At 38.8% G+C, this 17261-nt stretch overlaps 1 protein-coding gene across 4 annotated transcripts in view; it reads right to left on the bottom strand.

Moving 5' to 3' along the window:
* slc6a9 (solute carrier family 6 member 9) overlaps positions 1–17261 on the bottom strand; it is a 71180-nt gene that overhangs the window by 20159 nt on the left and 33760 nt on the right. For all 4 annotated transcript variants that reach the window (XM_017420875.3, XM_017420872.3, XM_017420873.3 and 1 more), the window contains one exon: positions 131–287. In XM_017420875.3, coding sequence (XP_017276364.1) covers positions 131–287 — 157 coding nt within the window. The remainder of the gene's footprint in view (positions 1–130; positions 288–17261) is intronic.

The raw sequence follows: 17261 nt of genomic DNA, 5'->3' as shown, positions 1-17261 counted from the left end.
ACGTTAACAAACTCGTGACTGGTGACAATAATGAAAAGTGAGATAAATTTGCTTTTCACTGCCCTGATTAGTGTGAATGTATTTACATATAAACAGTATGTCAGCTATCACAGACTAACTAGATGTGTACCTCCTCCATTTCTGTAGCACAGGTAGGGGAACCTCCAGACGTTGCCCAGGCCCACTGCGTAGCCCACACTCGTGAGGACAAACTCTATCTGGTTGCCCCAGTTGCCTCTCCGGGTGTTTTCATCCTTCTTCACTGGCTCTCCTGGAACTGCTCCATTCTTTACCAAAGACAGAAAGGAGACAGAGGAGGTGACTTTAGGTGAAAAAGAAAGTGTTTCTGAGGTCGTACCGCTGCAGCAGGTCCAAGAGCGGCACGAGGCACATTAAAACACATTACTACAAGCATACATTACACACAGGACGGGGGGGGGGGGCACCCCGAGAGGCCTCATTTTCTTCTTTTAGCCTTAAGACTCTAAAACTTGTGTGTATTTACAAAAATGATCCATCATAAATATGCAGTGTTGATAAAATACAAACATCTCTCAGCTGCATGTGAAGCTGAATTCCTCCATGTTCTGTGTCTCCTCTGCCCCAAAGTTTTTAGCATAAGGTGGGCTCGATGGAGCAGACAGGATGTGAAGTGAAATCAGTGCCTTCAGATTAGCCCGTAAGCATTTGGTCTTGTCATCCTGATTCCCAGCTTTTCCTTTCTTCCCTCTATCACTCCATCTGCTGGCATCAGATGGTCCCTCTCTCGTGACCTCCTCTACACCCTCAGCTGTGTCTGTCTCTCTGTCTGTGTCTGTGTGGGCTCACAGAACAGCACTCGAGCTGCTGCAGAGGAATAAACACTGCAAAGTCAGAAAACCCAAGTAAAGCTCCGTGTCTTGAACGGTCACAAAGAAACTGAAAATAACTTGACATAAACAGACCTTAAAATCAACCACACAGTTACACAACAGATCAGTCAGTATGAAACCAAAAGGAAGAAATAGTCAAATACGGGAGTGGGTCATATAACGGGGATTTTATTTTTTTGCCATTTCTCAGTAATAGCTCAGTTTAAAAAAAAAAACAAAAACAAATTCAGGAAACAGGAACAACATTGAAAATTCTTTAAAAATATTAATCATTATCAGGTTAGGAGGTTAAATATCTCAGGCGTGACAAAAATGAGATTTTAGCTGTAAAAATGCACAACCATTTTGCTGTTTAAAACAAACGTCAAAGCAACTCTAAGGACAATCTTTTTTAAGTTTAAGTTATGCTTTTCGGCGTTTGATGAATTCTTGCAGGCTTTGACTACAAATCAGCGTAGATTTCACAAATGACAAAGCATAATAAAGCCCTTCATTTTCAGACACAGTTAGATTCACGATCACTGCTTTAAATCTTTTTGTTTTTTGGGGTTTTGAGTACATTGCAACACGGTGATCATGTCTTAAAAACTTTAGCTGCATTTCTATGTAAAATGACACTGAGCAGTATATGCAGCTCAGGTCGACACGCAGATGATCTGCAGGGGGGAGGAAAGAAAAGTTGGTAATTGGAGTTTATGGTGCCTTGTATAAAGCTGTGCAGAATTAGAAAACAGAGTTAAATCTGAATTTTCACCTTGTTATCACCCCAAAACATCACCCTATAAAATATTTACCCTTATTAATGAGGCTGCCATATAATTTTAGAGCTGCTTCTTTTAGTTTAGAGTATTTTGTCAACTAAAACCACTGCTGCAGAAACCCCAAAGAGCACTTCTTCCTGATGCACTGATTGTTTTCAAGACCACCAGAACAGAGACATCTTGTTCAGCAACAACAACAACAAAAAAATGAGACAAAACAGCAACAACCACCCACAACAAACAGCTGCCATATTTTCTCCGGAGCTCTGTAGTTTGTCTGGGAGTCTAGCTGGGCGAAGATTTCAGGCGGGTCAAACGGACAGAATTTCTCCGGCATCCGTGACCTTTCTCTGCACTGGGGTCTTATGCTGCAGGTGCGACAGACAGGAAGAACAGCAAACAACTTTTGTCGCCGAGGGGAGTCTCAGACGGAACCCGCCGCCACGGCGGCGTGGGGGTCGAAAGAGCTCACTGTCTCAGCGGGCTGCACATTACAACATCTCCGCTCGGAGTTGACTTTGGAGGAAGAAGAAGCGGCGGAGAAAATGTGCAGCTGTGAGCGTGTTGGCTCGGAGGTCCGTTTCGTTCCGACTTCTCTATGAGCGAGCAGGTGCGGGTTCACGGGAGATACACACAGAGCATAAACAAACGGCCTGACAGGTTGTGCTCAGCTCTACAGACAGACAAACAAGAGCGGGAGGAAAAACACTGGGAATAACAATGACCCTTGAATCTCCTGGAGTTTGTCTCCGGAGCTCAATCTGATGTGTTCAAGACAGGCAGACACATGTGCTCTGTCAACAGTGTGGAGTTCGAAATCAGTGGTAAAAGGGGTCAAAAGAACTGGCAGAAACACTTGTCAGCTGATTTACAGACTAAAACGTGCACCGTGATGGTGCGGTGTACAGTTCAGTTTATATATTCTGAAATTAAAAAAGAAGTCTTCAGTGTAAAAATTGACCAAAAGTCTTTTTTTTTTAATCAAGGGAAATCTTATCCCTTCAACAGCCTGAATCTGGAACAAGTAAGAGCAAAAATCTGCAGTCACTGGTTGTTTAGCTTGATATATAATTGGGTCTGCTATTGCTCTGACGTCCTTCAGTCCCAGAAAATGGCTTTTTCAAGTTCTAACTTGCTTTATATAGTGCTCTTAGTTGTCAGATTGTGTCATATAGAACTATATTAGCAGATACCGTAAGTTTACCAAAACCTCGCTCATCAGCTGTCCACAAAACTAAAAAACAGCATGACTAACAGTTAGCTGTAGATCCAGTAAAGTACCAGCCAGCATATACATATATACNATATATATATATATATATATATATATATATATATATATNATGAACTTTGAAAAGCCTAATTAGTCAAATTTTAGCAAAAAAGATGATTAATAATTGCAACAAATCAAACTAAACTCAGATAAGTTGAGTTTATTTTACATCATAGTCAGCCACTAAGACAAAAAACATAAAACTGATCATTATGTTACAACATACTTTGTTGCTGTCAAATAACCAGCACCATAAACAAAAAACTGCTTCACACAGCGTTAGGATGTATTTAGGCTTAGAGAGACACACACAAAAAACTACATTTTATAAAAACATGTGAATATTTATTCCCTGTAACAAATGTCATGTATACCATAAACTGACAAAATCCAGTAAAACATAAGCATCTTTTAAACTGACATTGTCAAGTGTGCTTATAAATTTGTGTATATAATCTGACTGATTGCATAACTTAACATTTACCTATATGAAAGTCAAGATTAAAAAAAAGGGACTTCAGCTTCACATTAACCAAAGACATTTCACATTAGGTCAGAGTGTGTGTTAATTGGGGTACAAACTGTTAACATATTGAGATGAAATAATATTCTACTTCCCTTCCTGTCATGTCTACTTATAAATAGAGCCTGCTGTTGAGTAATGAATTATTCTGTGATAATGTGCAAACAAGTTCGAGAGCAGCTGTCAAACAGCAGGTGACAAATCACAAGTTCAGAGCTCCTTTCTCTGCAGAGCCGATCTTACAAAGAATGCCAGCTCAGAGTCTGAAATGTGAATACCATCTGAGCCGCTGATCTGCACCGTGCAGGCTCAGACTGTAAGGGCTGCGTGCTAGGCTGGGATCAGAGCGCTTTAACCAGAAACAGATCGTTCTCCAGTCACCTGCAGCTGGAATGCAAAGGGAAGAAATGTTTTACTTAATGGAGATGTATGCTGAATGCATATGCCGCCAAAGATTTTTGTTCTTTTTTTACGCTTTAAGATATTAACAGGTCTTATCGAGCTTCATATTGACAAGATATGAAAGAAACTGAATTGAAATGTTAATTCTTAGTATCACAACCTCATAAATTCCCATGAATGCTGTATAACAATATGTGCAGAATAAATCACTAGCTTTATCACACTTATAGTGATTTAATATTACCCCAGTAGTGCTGTGTGTTTATGTGTTTTCCTTGAGCTGCTGACACTCTTGTCACTCCTCAATCACAGCCCCCAAAAACCTCCGACACCACGGGCGGCTTTAAACATTGACTTGTGGTTAATAAAGTTTTTGGGTTTCAAAATTCTCTAAAGCAGATTTTCTTAATTTTCAACAAGTGACAACAAAAATCAGAGTTTTGATAATATTGCACTAACACAGTTATTCTGCCCCCTGCTGATGCATGCTCTCATTCTTCTTTGCAGGTGGAGTGTCAGTGTGGAGCACTTTTCACAACACCTTAAAGACGATCTACTGTGGGCTTTGGAAGGGCCAGGGTAAAACCTTCATAGTTTTTCTGAAGCTGCTCCTGTGTTTTCTTGACTCTTTACTTTGGGTCATTTGAGCTTAAACACTTAACACTAATTGAATTCTTTGATGTGACTTCAATTAATCAGGCTTAGCATTCTGGTACCACAAACAATCTACTTTTTTTTCAATCCATTTTATCTGTATTTCCTTACTTGTCTCTCAACAAGTGAGGACAGTGTTTTATTAGACTATCAGAGAACCTTTTGCGTCTCATATTCTGAGAACAAATCAGAAGCTTTTTAGTGAGGAATAACTTTTGTCTTCTTTCTACTATAAAGTCATGACTGGTGGAGCGCAGTACAGTTGTTTGTTCCTCTATAAAGACTTTTTTCTTGTTCACAAACCTGTGCCTCGGCACAACCCTGCCTCCCGGATCTACTTCGTGCACTGACAGTTCCCTCACTGTCGTTCCTTTGTTTTTTCACACACACCAACAACTGCGAGACCACATGTATGTGCAGATGTTTCCTCCTTAATTAGATCTAGTCAAATCAGCCAGAGGTGAACTTCAAACAGGAAAAAGCGTGTCATCGTTCACTGATAGATGATGCACCAAAGCTTCTCGAAGCTTATTTAATAGAAATAATTTAGACTTAAATTATTAGTAATCAAAATATTCAAAGAATCTGTTTTTTTTTAAATAGACTGATGAGACAAATAGAAAGAAGGCAATCTACTTTTACGTGTAGCAAACTTTGGAAAACTTGAAAGGGTCTGAAAACTTTGTGAAAAAGGGCTGGACATCCACCCAGGGGGCCACTCTGACAGACAGCGGCAGGAATTTCTGAAAAGGTCTCCTGACAGCTGCATCCAGCTCTGTAAAGTTTAAAGAGATGCTGTCCGGTGGAAACAACAACTTCCTTGTGAAAACACAAATACACACACACTCGAGGTTCGACTTTTCCGTCCACCAACAAAGTGCAACGGCTTATTTAAAAAAGCTACACGCGCGGCAGCACTTTCCCTATTTTGACAGGTTGTTGTATTATTCCCATCTGTCGCATTTGTCATTAGCCACATCATCTCGTACAATTGCATGAAGAAAGCAGCCAGTAGAGTGCAGAGCTCTGCAGAAGGTTGATAATCTCTCCAACAGAATGTGATTTGTTAATATCATGGAGCTGCTTACTGTGCATGTCATTTTCTGTCTGAAAGAGTTTCATTTAGAGGCTCCTCCTGTAGAGCAGTGGCATTTCACTGACAGCTCACAGCCTTCTCCCTCTCTCAGGGGAAGCAGCCCTTCTGTGCATGTACACAGTGAAAGTTCGAACGGCCTCTTTAAGGAAACACCTGGATCTTTGGGCGATGTGAGCGCCGATGCTGATAGGTTTTCATGTATCCGGTTTACGGTCATCCCTCTGAATGTTCTCTCAGCACTGATTTACAATAAACTCTTTGTTCTTTCATTTATTTTTTAACTGTTCTTTTATTTTTTGTAACAATTAACAGAGACAAACATTATGCAATGTTCGTACAAACTAACAGGAAATTCACAGTAATTAGATACAGTTGCAACCATGACCCATTCTTGGCCTCGTTATCAAACTTTTTAAATTAGGAACTTATTAAAAACAAACATCTTTAGGACTAGTCTGACCAGTTCAAATTCTCGACTTGTGTGGACTGCAGACAAAACAACATTCAGTTTAAATATAGTACAGTTATATATCTTGTCTTAGCCTTTTTTTTCCTGCAGAACTTCAAACCTGCTCCATGTTTCCAAAGCATCTTATGTTGCTACATCATCATGTCTAAAAAAAAAAAATGTACGAGGGCCATAAAACACTCTGAGATAAAGATCAACCTATATCACAGACTTAGACAATGAGCAAATATGTCCCATACAGCTTTATGCTGTCTGTTATGTAAAACAGGAATTAACTAGCTTAGGTGCAAATCTTTGGATTTTGGGTGACAAACTGAATCCTGTCAGTATCAAGAAGATGAAAGTTGTGACTGAAATGGGAAAAAGCTGAACAGAGTAAGAAGGAAAAGATGCTGCAGCAAAATGATCATGGGCGGTTCCCCTATAGGGGCGACTGGGCGATGCTGCACCATAACTGAGCTGTCTGTGCAGCTTGTCCCATCTCTAAGTCATTGTCCAATCAGCATGAAGCTCTGCTCCATGGATTCCTGCTCATTCAAAGGCGACAAAGACCAAGTCTGCTGTCGCCGCAGATGCTCTCATCGACTTGAATGTAAAACTGTTTGTTTCCAACTTTTAGGCCCTACATCTCATTGTCTATGGGTTCTTGGGATGGCAAGCCCTGCCAGCGTGCTTTTGTCGTACATGTCACGCCGTTTACCTCAACTTACGCAGCTTCACAAAGCTAGCAGTCATGTTCAAAATCAACGTGGCCAATGAGCGGTTTTGTCAAGAGAATTTCTCTTTTGTTGTGGCATTGATGAAGAAAAATGGAAACAAAACAGTTAGGACCTTCAAGAACAAGTCAGAATATTAAACTAGATTCTTTCAAAGGAGGGAAAGTTTATATTGTAAGATTTTTGTGGAAATTTTATGACTACAAATTCTGTAATTGGGATTATGGGGGCGGAGACCACCAACATGGACTACCTGTCAGAAAAGATGGAGAAACAGGAGTCTTTAAAGATCCACATGAACTTCTCCTTCTTCAATGTTTTGGTTTGAGAAACTTTTTCCATCCAGTTGGATGAAAGCAAGAGTTAGTAGTCACATCAATGAGGTGAGCAAAGCTGCTGTGTTACCTTTTAACGTGTGCTCGTGTTAACTGGCAGCCTTCATCTGGTAATGTAGATGGTTGCTTAGCAACGACAGCTGCTGGTAAAAAAAAGATGCCAATCCTGTGTTGTTTATGGAGCAATAAAATGTCAGCTCCTCCATCAGGATGAACAAACTACACCTTCCTCTGTCCGCCTCGTCTCAGGCACAGGGGAAGCAGGTAGCTTCATCTGTGGCCAATTGTAAACACAGCAAAGGCATGTTTAACGGTCTGAAAGAATGTTCACAGCTTCTTACAAGTTGTTACTGTAGACATTATTAACCTGCAAACATTTTACTCACAATTATTATTGTTAAGCATCTTAGTGCATTTGGTTTCATACAAAGATGATGTAGCTTTTCACCTCATTAGTCTCTATAACTGATGCTGCTATCCAACCTGCTGCTCAGACAGTTCTGTTTCTGACAACATCACTTCTTTGGGTCTAAAAAACTGTGCTGAGGTGGTCTCCATGTGTCACTGTTTGAAATTTTGTGAATGTATTTGTCAGGACTCTTTGTGTTACCCAGAACATGCAGTACATGTAATATGCAATAAAGAAATAAAAAAACATATTGGGATAAATATATTGCTTCTGAATTAATGTTGCATTATTTTTACCCAATGAACAAATAGTATTTGTCAGCATCACGACAAATGGCCCCCTGTCAGGAGCCACCACTGAAAGTTGAATGTGTTGACATCCGTCTAAACACTAAAAAAGGTCAGGACACTGAGTATATGTGGTCTTTTTTAATGATATAAAAACACAGTTGTTACATCCAGTAAAGTTGCACTGCAGTTTAAAGTTATAACGGATGTTAAGTTTAAAAGATTTTAACTGCCCAAAAGCAGCATATCTACCTTTGCAGATGTTGATACTATCGTTGGAGAAAAAGTGCTGACAGTCTTGGAAATCTCATTTAGTTCTCATCACCTGACAGTTGTGTCGGTTTCTGCACATTCACAGAATCAGCTCCATATTTCATGTCACGCCATCCGCACTTTAGGTCCTACGCTGAGCCCTGACAAAAAGGAATTGTTTCAAATTCTGTTGCATCAAAATCTGCCTTGAAAGGCTGAAATGAAGAACAACAGGTAGGCAGAAGCCAATAAAAGCTTTTTAATGCATATCTGGAAATAATGTACAACTGGTCCAAACTGCAGTTGAAAATACTATTCAATATTTTCCTTTACACTACCCCCAAAAGACTGAGCACTCAAACTGTCAAACTGCTTTCTTACGTTAAATTTAAATCCACTACTGTTGTACTTTAAGGAAAAAAGAACACTTTGCAGAAAGGTACTGTGAAACCCTTTTGAACGACTCTTTCATCTGGTGTTTTATTTTTGTCCCTGTTATATAAAGCTAAACATTAAAGCTGGTCCAAGATGGTTTTTACTCTGAAACAGGCAGAACAACATGTCATTTTGTTGAGGCTTTCCAGCCAATACTCGGGCTCCTAGTTATTCAAAGTGGCACACGTAATCTCCCCTGCTCCACCTATGCAGAGTTTAGTAAACACGTCTGTCTCTAGTGACTGAATCCTCTCGGCTATTATGGCACAAAAAGCCCACCGGATCCCCCCAAAACCGGGCAGCTCAAAGCGTCCTTTATGAGTGGGCTGTGAGGTGAGAGTAATAGGCCTAAAGACAGCGTAGACCGTGGCTTCTCAACCTGCTACCATTGGGGCCACATACCAAAGAATCTCATTGGGCAGGGATTGAATAAATCCCCCTCCACGGCTGATTAATTGAATCCAAAGGCTGGGGTGTCAAGAGAAGGAGAGAGGAGGATGAGAGAAAGTCGGGTGTTGTCAGATGAAGACTGGGATGGATGACCACTCACGAGGTAAAGGTCAATTACAGGATGCATCGCTCCACACACAGAGCTTGATTCACTAAAATGCACAGTGAATGGTTTTAGCTCCGACTTTTGTGCATCATTTGTCCCAACTAAGTGCACCTTCTCAGGGTTAGATTTATAAAGTAATCAGCACTAATATTCTGGTAGGAAAATGTAAATCCAAGTTTGGCAGGTGAGAGCAATTTGCATCCAGATCGTCTTCACTGAACTGACTAAATATGAGCTTTCAGCAGCTCCTGAAATGTATAATCTGAATGTTTTATATTCTAAACACAAAAACACATTTTTACACACATTTTTATTAGTTTATTTGAAGTTGTATATGCAACAATCTGACACTCATCACTGGAACAAACAATGAATTAAAGTTTTCTTGACTTTTTCTGCTCTATTTTTGAAAAGCCAACCATGCAGCAGATTACTCCTCTTCCTCGCTTTCTTCTTCTGAGACGCCTACACCACCAGCTCTCAGAAGACAGTAAATATTTCTTGCTAAATGTGTGTCACAAACAATGCTGGTCTTTAAGAATCAGGTCCTTTTATCTATATAAATTATAGGTGGGCTTTTCACTAAATAAAAGCACAAAACATCATTGCACCATCGACTGCACCAGCACAGAAAGACCGTATTTAGTTTATTAATCTGATCCGTTTTAGTTTTAGTGCCCACAGAAGCTGTGTGAACCTTTAATGAATCAGGGTACGAGAGTCGGCAAACCAGTTATCTACAGCTAAAAGCATTTTGAGAGTCTTGACTTATTTTTTGCTCATACTTCATGGATTTGTTTTTTTTTCAATTTCGTAGAAGTCAGGGATACGCAAAGAAATTTTATTCTAAAATTTAAAACTAGGCATAGCAAATGAATGTCAGTCCCAGGATAGCAAAATAGTCAAAACAACAATGTCAAAATGGTAGATGTCTACAAACATCAGTATAATCTCCTCCTCTCTTTCTACCATGATCAACTTTAAATTCATAAAGAAAGCAAGATTGTGAACAAAACTGCACAAGGTGCAAATGTTGCTCTGTTTGAGTAATCTGTTCAAAAGAAATTGCTTCACAAGTTTTAGATCAGAGTGGAATCTGAATATGTAGCAGATCTGACCCACAGTTGGCACAACAAGACAGATAAAGCATCAGCTCGCCAAAAAGCCAATCAGTAAATTTAAGGGTCCTGACATGCATTCAAACCACTGTTAAATTCATTCAGAGATTTCCACATCAGAACTGAGAAAATGATGTCCCACAGTATAGCCAACTGCATCTGAATTTGAGGTGTGCCATCCTCTCCCTTCTCTTGTCTAACCATTTGGAATGGGTGAAAGCAACATTTACAATGGATTCATGGGTTTAAACATGGATTTATTTGAAGATTACAGGGACCTTTTGCTATAAGAACAAAGGTCACTGGTTTGAAGATCTTATCAAAGAAAAGAAGACAAAATTTTATTACTTAATTATTCAAATTCATACAGCTCACTACTCACAGAAACACAAAACAGACTGCTGACACTTTAAAGACTATTTAAAGTTCAGTCTTTTGCCAATCAAGAGCTGTTCTTGAGGTGGGGAAAACTGATTACTAAAGTGATGATTTAAGACCAGTTTAATACCAGACATGATTTGTAGTCAATTTCAGCTGGTTTTGACCCCAAACTTCATTGCAAGGCTGTTGAATGATTTGTCAGTTCTAACAGACAACTAATGAGTGAGTCATGGATTTGTATGACAAATCAACAGGCAGAATGTGCTCCCACTGAAGTGGACTACATGGAAGTGAAACAGGTTGCAACTCATTTATATGAAGAATTAGTCTGCACAGATGTCCTCAACAAGCAGGGCTTAAAGAACAGTGAACTAAAGTTAAATGTACAGCTTTTAAATTAAAAACAAAAATACTACTACTATATTAAATCCAATCAGTGTCAGTGTTCACTCACATGTTCTCATGACATGTTTGCAAGTGCAATTACCTCAAATGGTATTTCTTGGGGAAAAACAAAAAAACAAAGCAAAAACATCTGAGATAAATGTTGATGCCACAGTTGACATCAGATTTTCGGTCCTGTGTTTGTGTGTAACCCACATTCAAGGTCCATTTAAATGTGTTAAATCCACTGATGTATTTTGGGACCCAAGACAATTGCATACAGAAATCAAATCTGTCTACAAGTAGAAAATGAGAGTCCCCTGTCTACGCATTGTTAAGACTCAGAAATAGGTTGTTCTCTGATTAAACAATGGTATTACATGAGCTTCAGTGAGCAGTAGAGATGGGACTGAAATAGGAAAAGACACGGGGCTGTGAGAGGAAGACGGTGACAGAAAAAGAGTTTGGAGACAGAGGGTCAAGGGCCAGGGACGGCTGATTTGTGCAGACAAGCAGGCAGGTTTAGTAGGAGTCTGCTGTAGCCATGTGCGCCCATCCAGCCCTGAATCCCACCCCACCCCTGTCTCTTGCCTGTTCACTCATTTGCCTAATAAGTTAATTTGAGCATAGGCCTTCATCGGGGTATGGCAGTCAAGTGATGCGCGAGACTGGCCCGCGGAGCTGTTGGCCCTCGCAAGCTGTTCACCTGCATCCCTCTCAGCCACACACACACACACACACACACACACACACACACACACACACACAGCAGACATGGCATCCAATAGTGCCAGCAGCTCGAGCAAATGGTGTGTGAATGCTGTGTTCGAGCTGTACTGTTTCCACAACATCAGCTGTGGAGGAGAAATTGAAATAGCTTCTTTGACTTGTTGTGATGATTGTAGAGCTGATTAGACACGATTAGCTGATTAGGTCATCAGTTTAAAAGCTCACAATGACCGCTTTGAAAATCGACTGATTGCTTAATAACTTATCCAGGAAAACATGCCAAACCTCTTCTGATTTAAGCTAGAGAGATTGGATTAATGTGTCGATCAGACAGAATACACAAGTCTTTGACTTTTATCAGGATACACAAGAAAAGAGGACGCAGTCAGGTTAACCAAATTTATCGCAGACATTTATTGCACTTAACTGGAGACTTGTGGCCGTAGGAAATATGAAATAAAATGAAACTACGCATTACTCTCCACCTCTCATGGAGGGCAGCGCTGATGTTTGAGAGTGTTAACATTATCAAAACAACCATATAAAAAGTTATAAAGCTGGTTTTCCCCATTTTTTTTAAATCGATGTCTAATTTTAAATTCTTCTGATTCTTTTCTCATGTAATGTATTAAATAAAACCAGCTTCACAGTCCGGCAGCTGACAAACTAAAAAGCTTTCATTAATTCAGGTACCATCAAGTGTGTTGTAAAATGAGGACATTAAATGACTACAACTTCAACAAAACAAGCAAAACCACAAGATGTGTCAGAAACAGCAAAGAGGAATAAAACCAAGGTGTTCAGTGTAAGGCGTAACTATTTGAGTGGATGTAGGGGAATTATCAAGGAACCGAACAGAGAAACACAGACCAGATCAGAGAGTGTGGGGATAATTAAGAAAAATGACCGACAGAGAAGCCAAACTTGGAAACAAATACAGGAACCAAGAACTAAAACACGACACATACACAAATACAGCTGCTACAAAATACATAGAAACGACCTAAAATGGAACCAAAACCTACAAACTTTATTGGGTCCTTGTTATTTATTTAAGAAGTAAATGAAATTAATGAAACTTAGGATTGCAATATTACTGTCATATAATCAGTTGCGATAAACACATATTTTCCTCAGTCCTCTTTTGTGTTCTGTCACTGATGCTAACGATACGTTCTGTGTGCTTTAACATCATGAACACTATAATCTAAACCAGGTGTGGACGTCAAGAGCGGTAAGAGTCCATTACAAGAGCTGAATATATGTCATTATTGGCTTTTAGCGAATGAATGCTTGAACAGGATTTCTGATGATTTCTTGGAGTTCAAGCTGTCTATTATAATCCTGACATTACACACACTGATACTGAGATTATAATTAATTTTTGATATATTGTGCTGCTCTAATACAAATACTGAACACACATTTCTTAATCCGTTTTAAACAAGGTGTGTTTTTAGGAGATATACAATTGAAGTATGAAGTCATCTGAGTTTTATCAAATTTAGACCTCTTACTTTGTTAAGAAACAATGAAACATAAATATTAAACAAAAATGGTCTCTACTGTTCCTGGTAAGATGACTAATTGATTTCCAGCATTGTGACATCTCACTCATTAGCTCTTGTTTTGTAGGAGTTGGTGTTAACTACCATCCGTTCTATGGAGTCGCCACTAATCCTCATTTTGCAAAGCAACCTTGAACAAGAGTGTGTGTGCAGCGCACAGACACAAACGCACACACACACATCACACTCATACAACCTGAACAAGCATTATCAGACCTAAACCCCTCCCGTGTTTCCTTGCTAACACGGTGAGCACGCTGCCTCGATGAGGCTCGCCGTCAGCTCCTTTCTCCCCTGGCGTTTGCTTCCAACAAATCCATGACAAAGCTGATGAATGAGCCTCATCAGCCTTTTCTCCTCACCCACTTTCAAAGTTTTTGCTTCAACTTTCCCTTATTTCGAAAACTTCCAGCGCAATGAAATGTAAATGTGAAGCATGCAGATTAGGGCAGTATATCAATATTACAGCTGAAGAATCTGAGTTGTTGCAATATTGATGTCATTAATGTGGAATAAAGCTTCGCTCTGTACTTCACGCAAAGTTTACTTAGTTTTCCTATAAAACCACCATTTGTCCTGCTGATGCGGTGATTTAAGTTTGTTCTGAGTTTAGAATGTTCCTGATTATATATTGGTTTATTGACCATGTTTTAACATTACATTAGCATGCACATTCAGTTCATTTTGCCTTACATGGTTATTTATTTTTGTCACTGTTCTTTCAGTCAGAAGAACCAGTGTTACATAGACAGTGACATCACTGCTCACTGCTCCCTAACAGCTGAGCCTGAGAGGCAGTGAACTGAACTTGTTCCTTAGCTTACTGCAAGACATGACCTCAGATATTTGTATACAAATGATGTCCTTTTCAGCACCGTTCCAATATAGAGTCACAGATGACTGGTCATAGAAGGTTTATTTATTAGTTGTTATTTTCTTTGTTTATTTTACTGGTCTTCTTTTCTTGTTTGTTCAAGACCTTTCACTTCCCGTCCAAAGATGATTATCAATTCGAACTTTAAAGTGCAGAGTTCTTAGATCTAAAATTGCAGCAAGTTGCTCTGTTTATGCGAGCTGAACTCACATGTAAATCCCTCTCCCTCTCCCTCTCCTCCCTCCAGAGGGAACAATCTGTATTTTGAATTAGAAAAGTGTGACTAATACATTTTTGGAAGCAAATGCAGCACAATCAGTCTATTGGCTGCAAAATGTTTATGTTGTAAGAAGTTTTGGGGCAAACATTTGCTCTTTGTGTTGGCTATCTAGGCCTGGTCCGGGTCTGAATTTTTCAGCTTCTCCAAACTAACAAGGTGCTGACTGCTGTAGCTAAGATATTACCAACAGCTCAGATAATAATACATAATAAATAAATTTGCTGTCAGTGTTTAAGTGGTGACTTTATGATTCATATGCTTCAAACAACATAAAAAAACTGTGTGGAAAAGATGGGCAGCAGGGAACAGTGCTTTCAACAACAAACAAAAACTTTACACTTTCTAATTAGTTTTGGACCTAACACAGTGGGTAACAAAGCAAAACTGCACTCCTATTTTTTTGTTTAAAAATAACTCTTTAAATGTTTTAGGACTGGGTTTTATTGTGTCTGTAAAGTTGCATAATGTACATGTAACATTACTCACTTAATGACATGCAGTTATTAGACACATACCATTGACTGTGTAGGAATCCTGCACAGCAAAGTCATTTTTTCTAATAAAGAACAAACAAATAATACAGCAGACACACACAAAATGGAGATTGAAGTAAAAAGCCAACCCAGGTCAGTCAGAATTATCTTGATTGGGTGTCCAATCAAACACACAAGGAAAATTCCATTTTTATGTTTCTAAATAAATCTAAACCCATTCATTTTGTACTGGTATCCTTTCACTTCCATCCATTTGCCATTTTATTCTCAGTCCGTTTCTGTTAAAAAGTTTAAATCGTAATAGTAGTTGTGTTGCCGATGTCCTTACTTTGGCACTGCAGCGAAACAATTCAAAAGCAGGTAGTGGCTTTTTGGCTTTTTCACAAAGAAAGACAGAAATAAACCTACCAAAAAAGGTCTGGTTAGTTTTTGTTTGTAATGAAGAGTTCCAGGAAAACTAAAACTATCTTGGTACAAGTGCCATTCATTGAGGGAAACCTTAATTCAGAATGCAAATAGGTAGTACCAAATGCAAATATCTTTCAGAGCATTTCTGTTTGCAGGTTTATTATTTTATGACCTGAAATTAAAACTATGAAAACTTTCATTGCTGTCAGAATTTATATTAATATATATCCCTATCAATAGCAATATTTTCTAGTCATAGATCATATGAAGGCTGTAATGTGTTACCCTAATGTCCTTACGAGTAAGCTTTTGCCTGAGGAGAGAAACTCTAACGGATTTACTCACAGCTGTGTAACTTGCACATACATGCATTTGACTCACTGCTCCTCCATTACTGAGGTAAATAACACAAAGCATGCAAACCCAGTGATCAAATACTGCCTGAAACCCTGCCATTTACAGCCTCTCCAAGGTATGACACATATTCTGAAACTTAAACCGACCTCTTTAATGTCTTGCTTCAGTGAAGAGGTTTGATTGCTGTGTTTATCTCAAACCTCGAAACAAGTATGGTATTCTGGCTGCTTTGGGTGTAAAATAAAAGTGCTTCTTTGTCTTTTTCTGTCTTTCCAGATCTATAAAATAGACAGACCTGGTTAAGCCATAAATAAAAAAGTAAATAAAAAAGACAAAAGATTATTTGGTTTTAGTTTTTCTGGGAAGAATTTTTAACACCTCAAAACATGCATAAATGTGTGAGTAATCCACGTTTGTGTCTACCAGCAACTGCTACTGAATTCCCCACAAACAACAAAGAAGCTGCATAAAACTCAACTAGATAAGGTGCTCAGTTATGGTGTGAAAATTGTGATCCTATATTTTTCAATGTTGTCTACAGTCATGAGAGGGCATGTCAATAATTAATGTATGAGAAAGCATAAACAAGGTAAGAAATGTTGAACACAACATTTCCAGTTGGTTTCCCAACAGTTCAAGACATTTGCCAAGTTGTTGTCTAACCCAAGAACTGACTAAATTAAAGAAACATGTAAGAAGTCAAAAAGAGCCTCTTTGTCTCATTTTAGAGTTGGTTCGGTCTCCCCCCCTTCAATTAAACAATCTTATTATCAGTGGGAACGTGCTTTCCCTGGCTATATGAGTCCAGATAAACCCATATAATGACATGGCTTCTTTACATTTTGTTGATAATATTAGTTTATATTTAGTATTTTAAAGTTACAGTTAGGTATAATTGAACTTGAAGCTAACAGTCATCCAGTTTTTTTTGGGTATTGCTGCTATGCTAACCACTGGGTAATTTTTATGTCTATAACAGTATCAAACATAACCGGTGCTGGTAAGACAGTCACTGCTTCATGTAAAAGGTAAGAATTTAACCCTGGGCCTGCCCCTTGTTTTAGCCGTAAATTAAAACTAATAGCTCACTAAAACTCCACGCTCTCTAGTCTTCATTTAATTTTGATGCACTCATACAAATAAATGCAGTTTGTTCATTGCATATCAATATGATGCTAAAATTATTGCATTTCAAGCAACTTAACTTGCCCCAAAACGGTCAAATATATAATATTTTGAGGCTCATCTTGTGCAGTTTAGAAAAAACATAGTATATAATATATAATACCATATTATCAATATTACAAAACCTAACTGTAACCCGTGCCACACTGTAGCAAGTCAGATTTAATAGATTGTGCACTGTAGGACATTTTGCTGCATGAAAATTTTGTATGTCAAAAAGTGCCAACAAAGAAATCGATCCAACAATGAATGAAAATTAAGCGCTGGCGCCAGGGGTGGAAATTAAAAATTTTGTCCACCATCCACTATGGCTGGTGGACAAAATGTTTTACCGGCCACTCAAATATTTTACCAGCCACTATTTTTTGTTGTGACAAAAAGTTATTTCATATGATGATGATGATGATGGAGGTGGGTGGAAGCAGTTGTGCTGCCCTACAAGC

This window comes from Kryptolebias marmoratus, linkage group LG20, assembly GCF_001649575.2.
Source record: "Kryptolebias marmoratus isolate JLee-2015 linkage group LG20, ASM164957v2, whole genome shotgun sequence".
NCBI classification, from domain to species: Eukaryota; Metazoa; Chordata; class Actinopteri; order Cyprinodontiformes; family Rivulidae; genus Kryptolebias; species Kryptolebias marmoratus.
The sequence above is the reverse complement of the archived record's forward strand: the minus strand, read 5'-3'. Positions and strand labels throughout refer to the sequence as shown.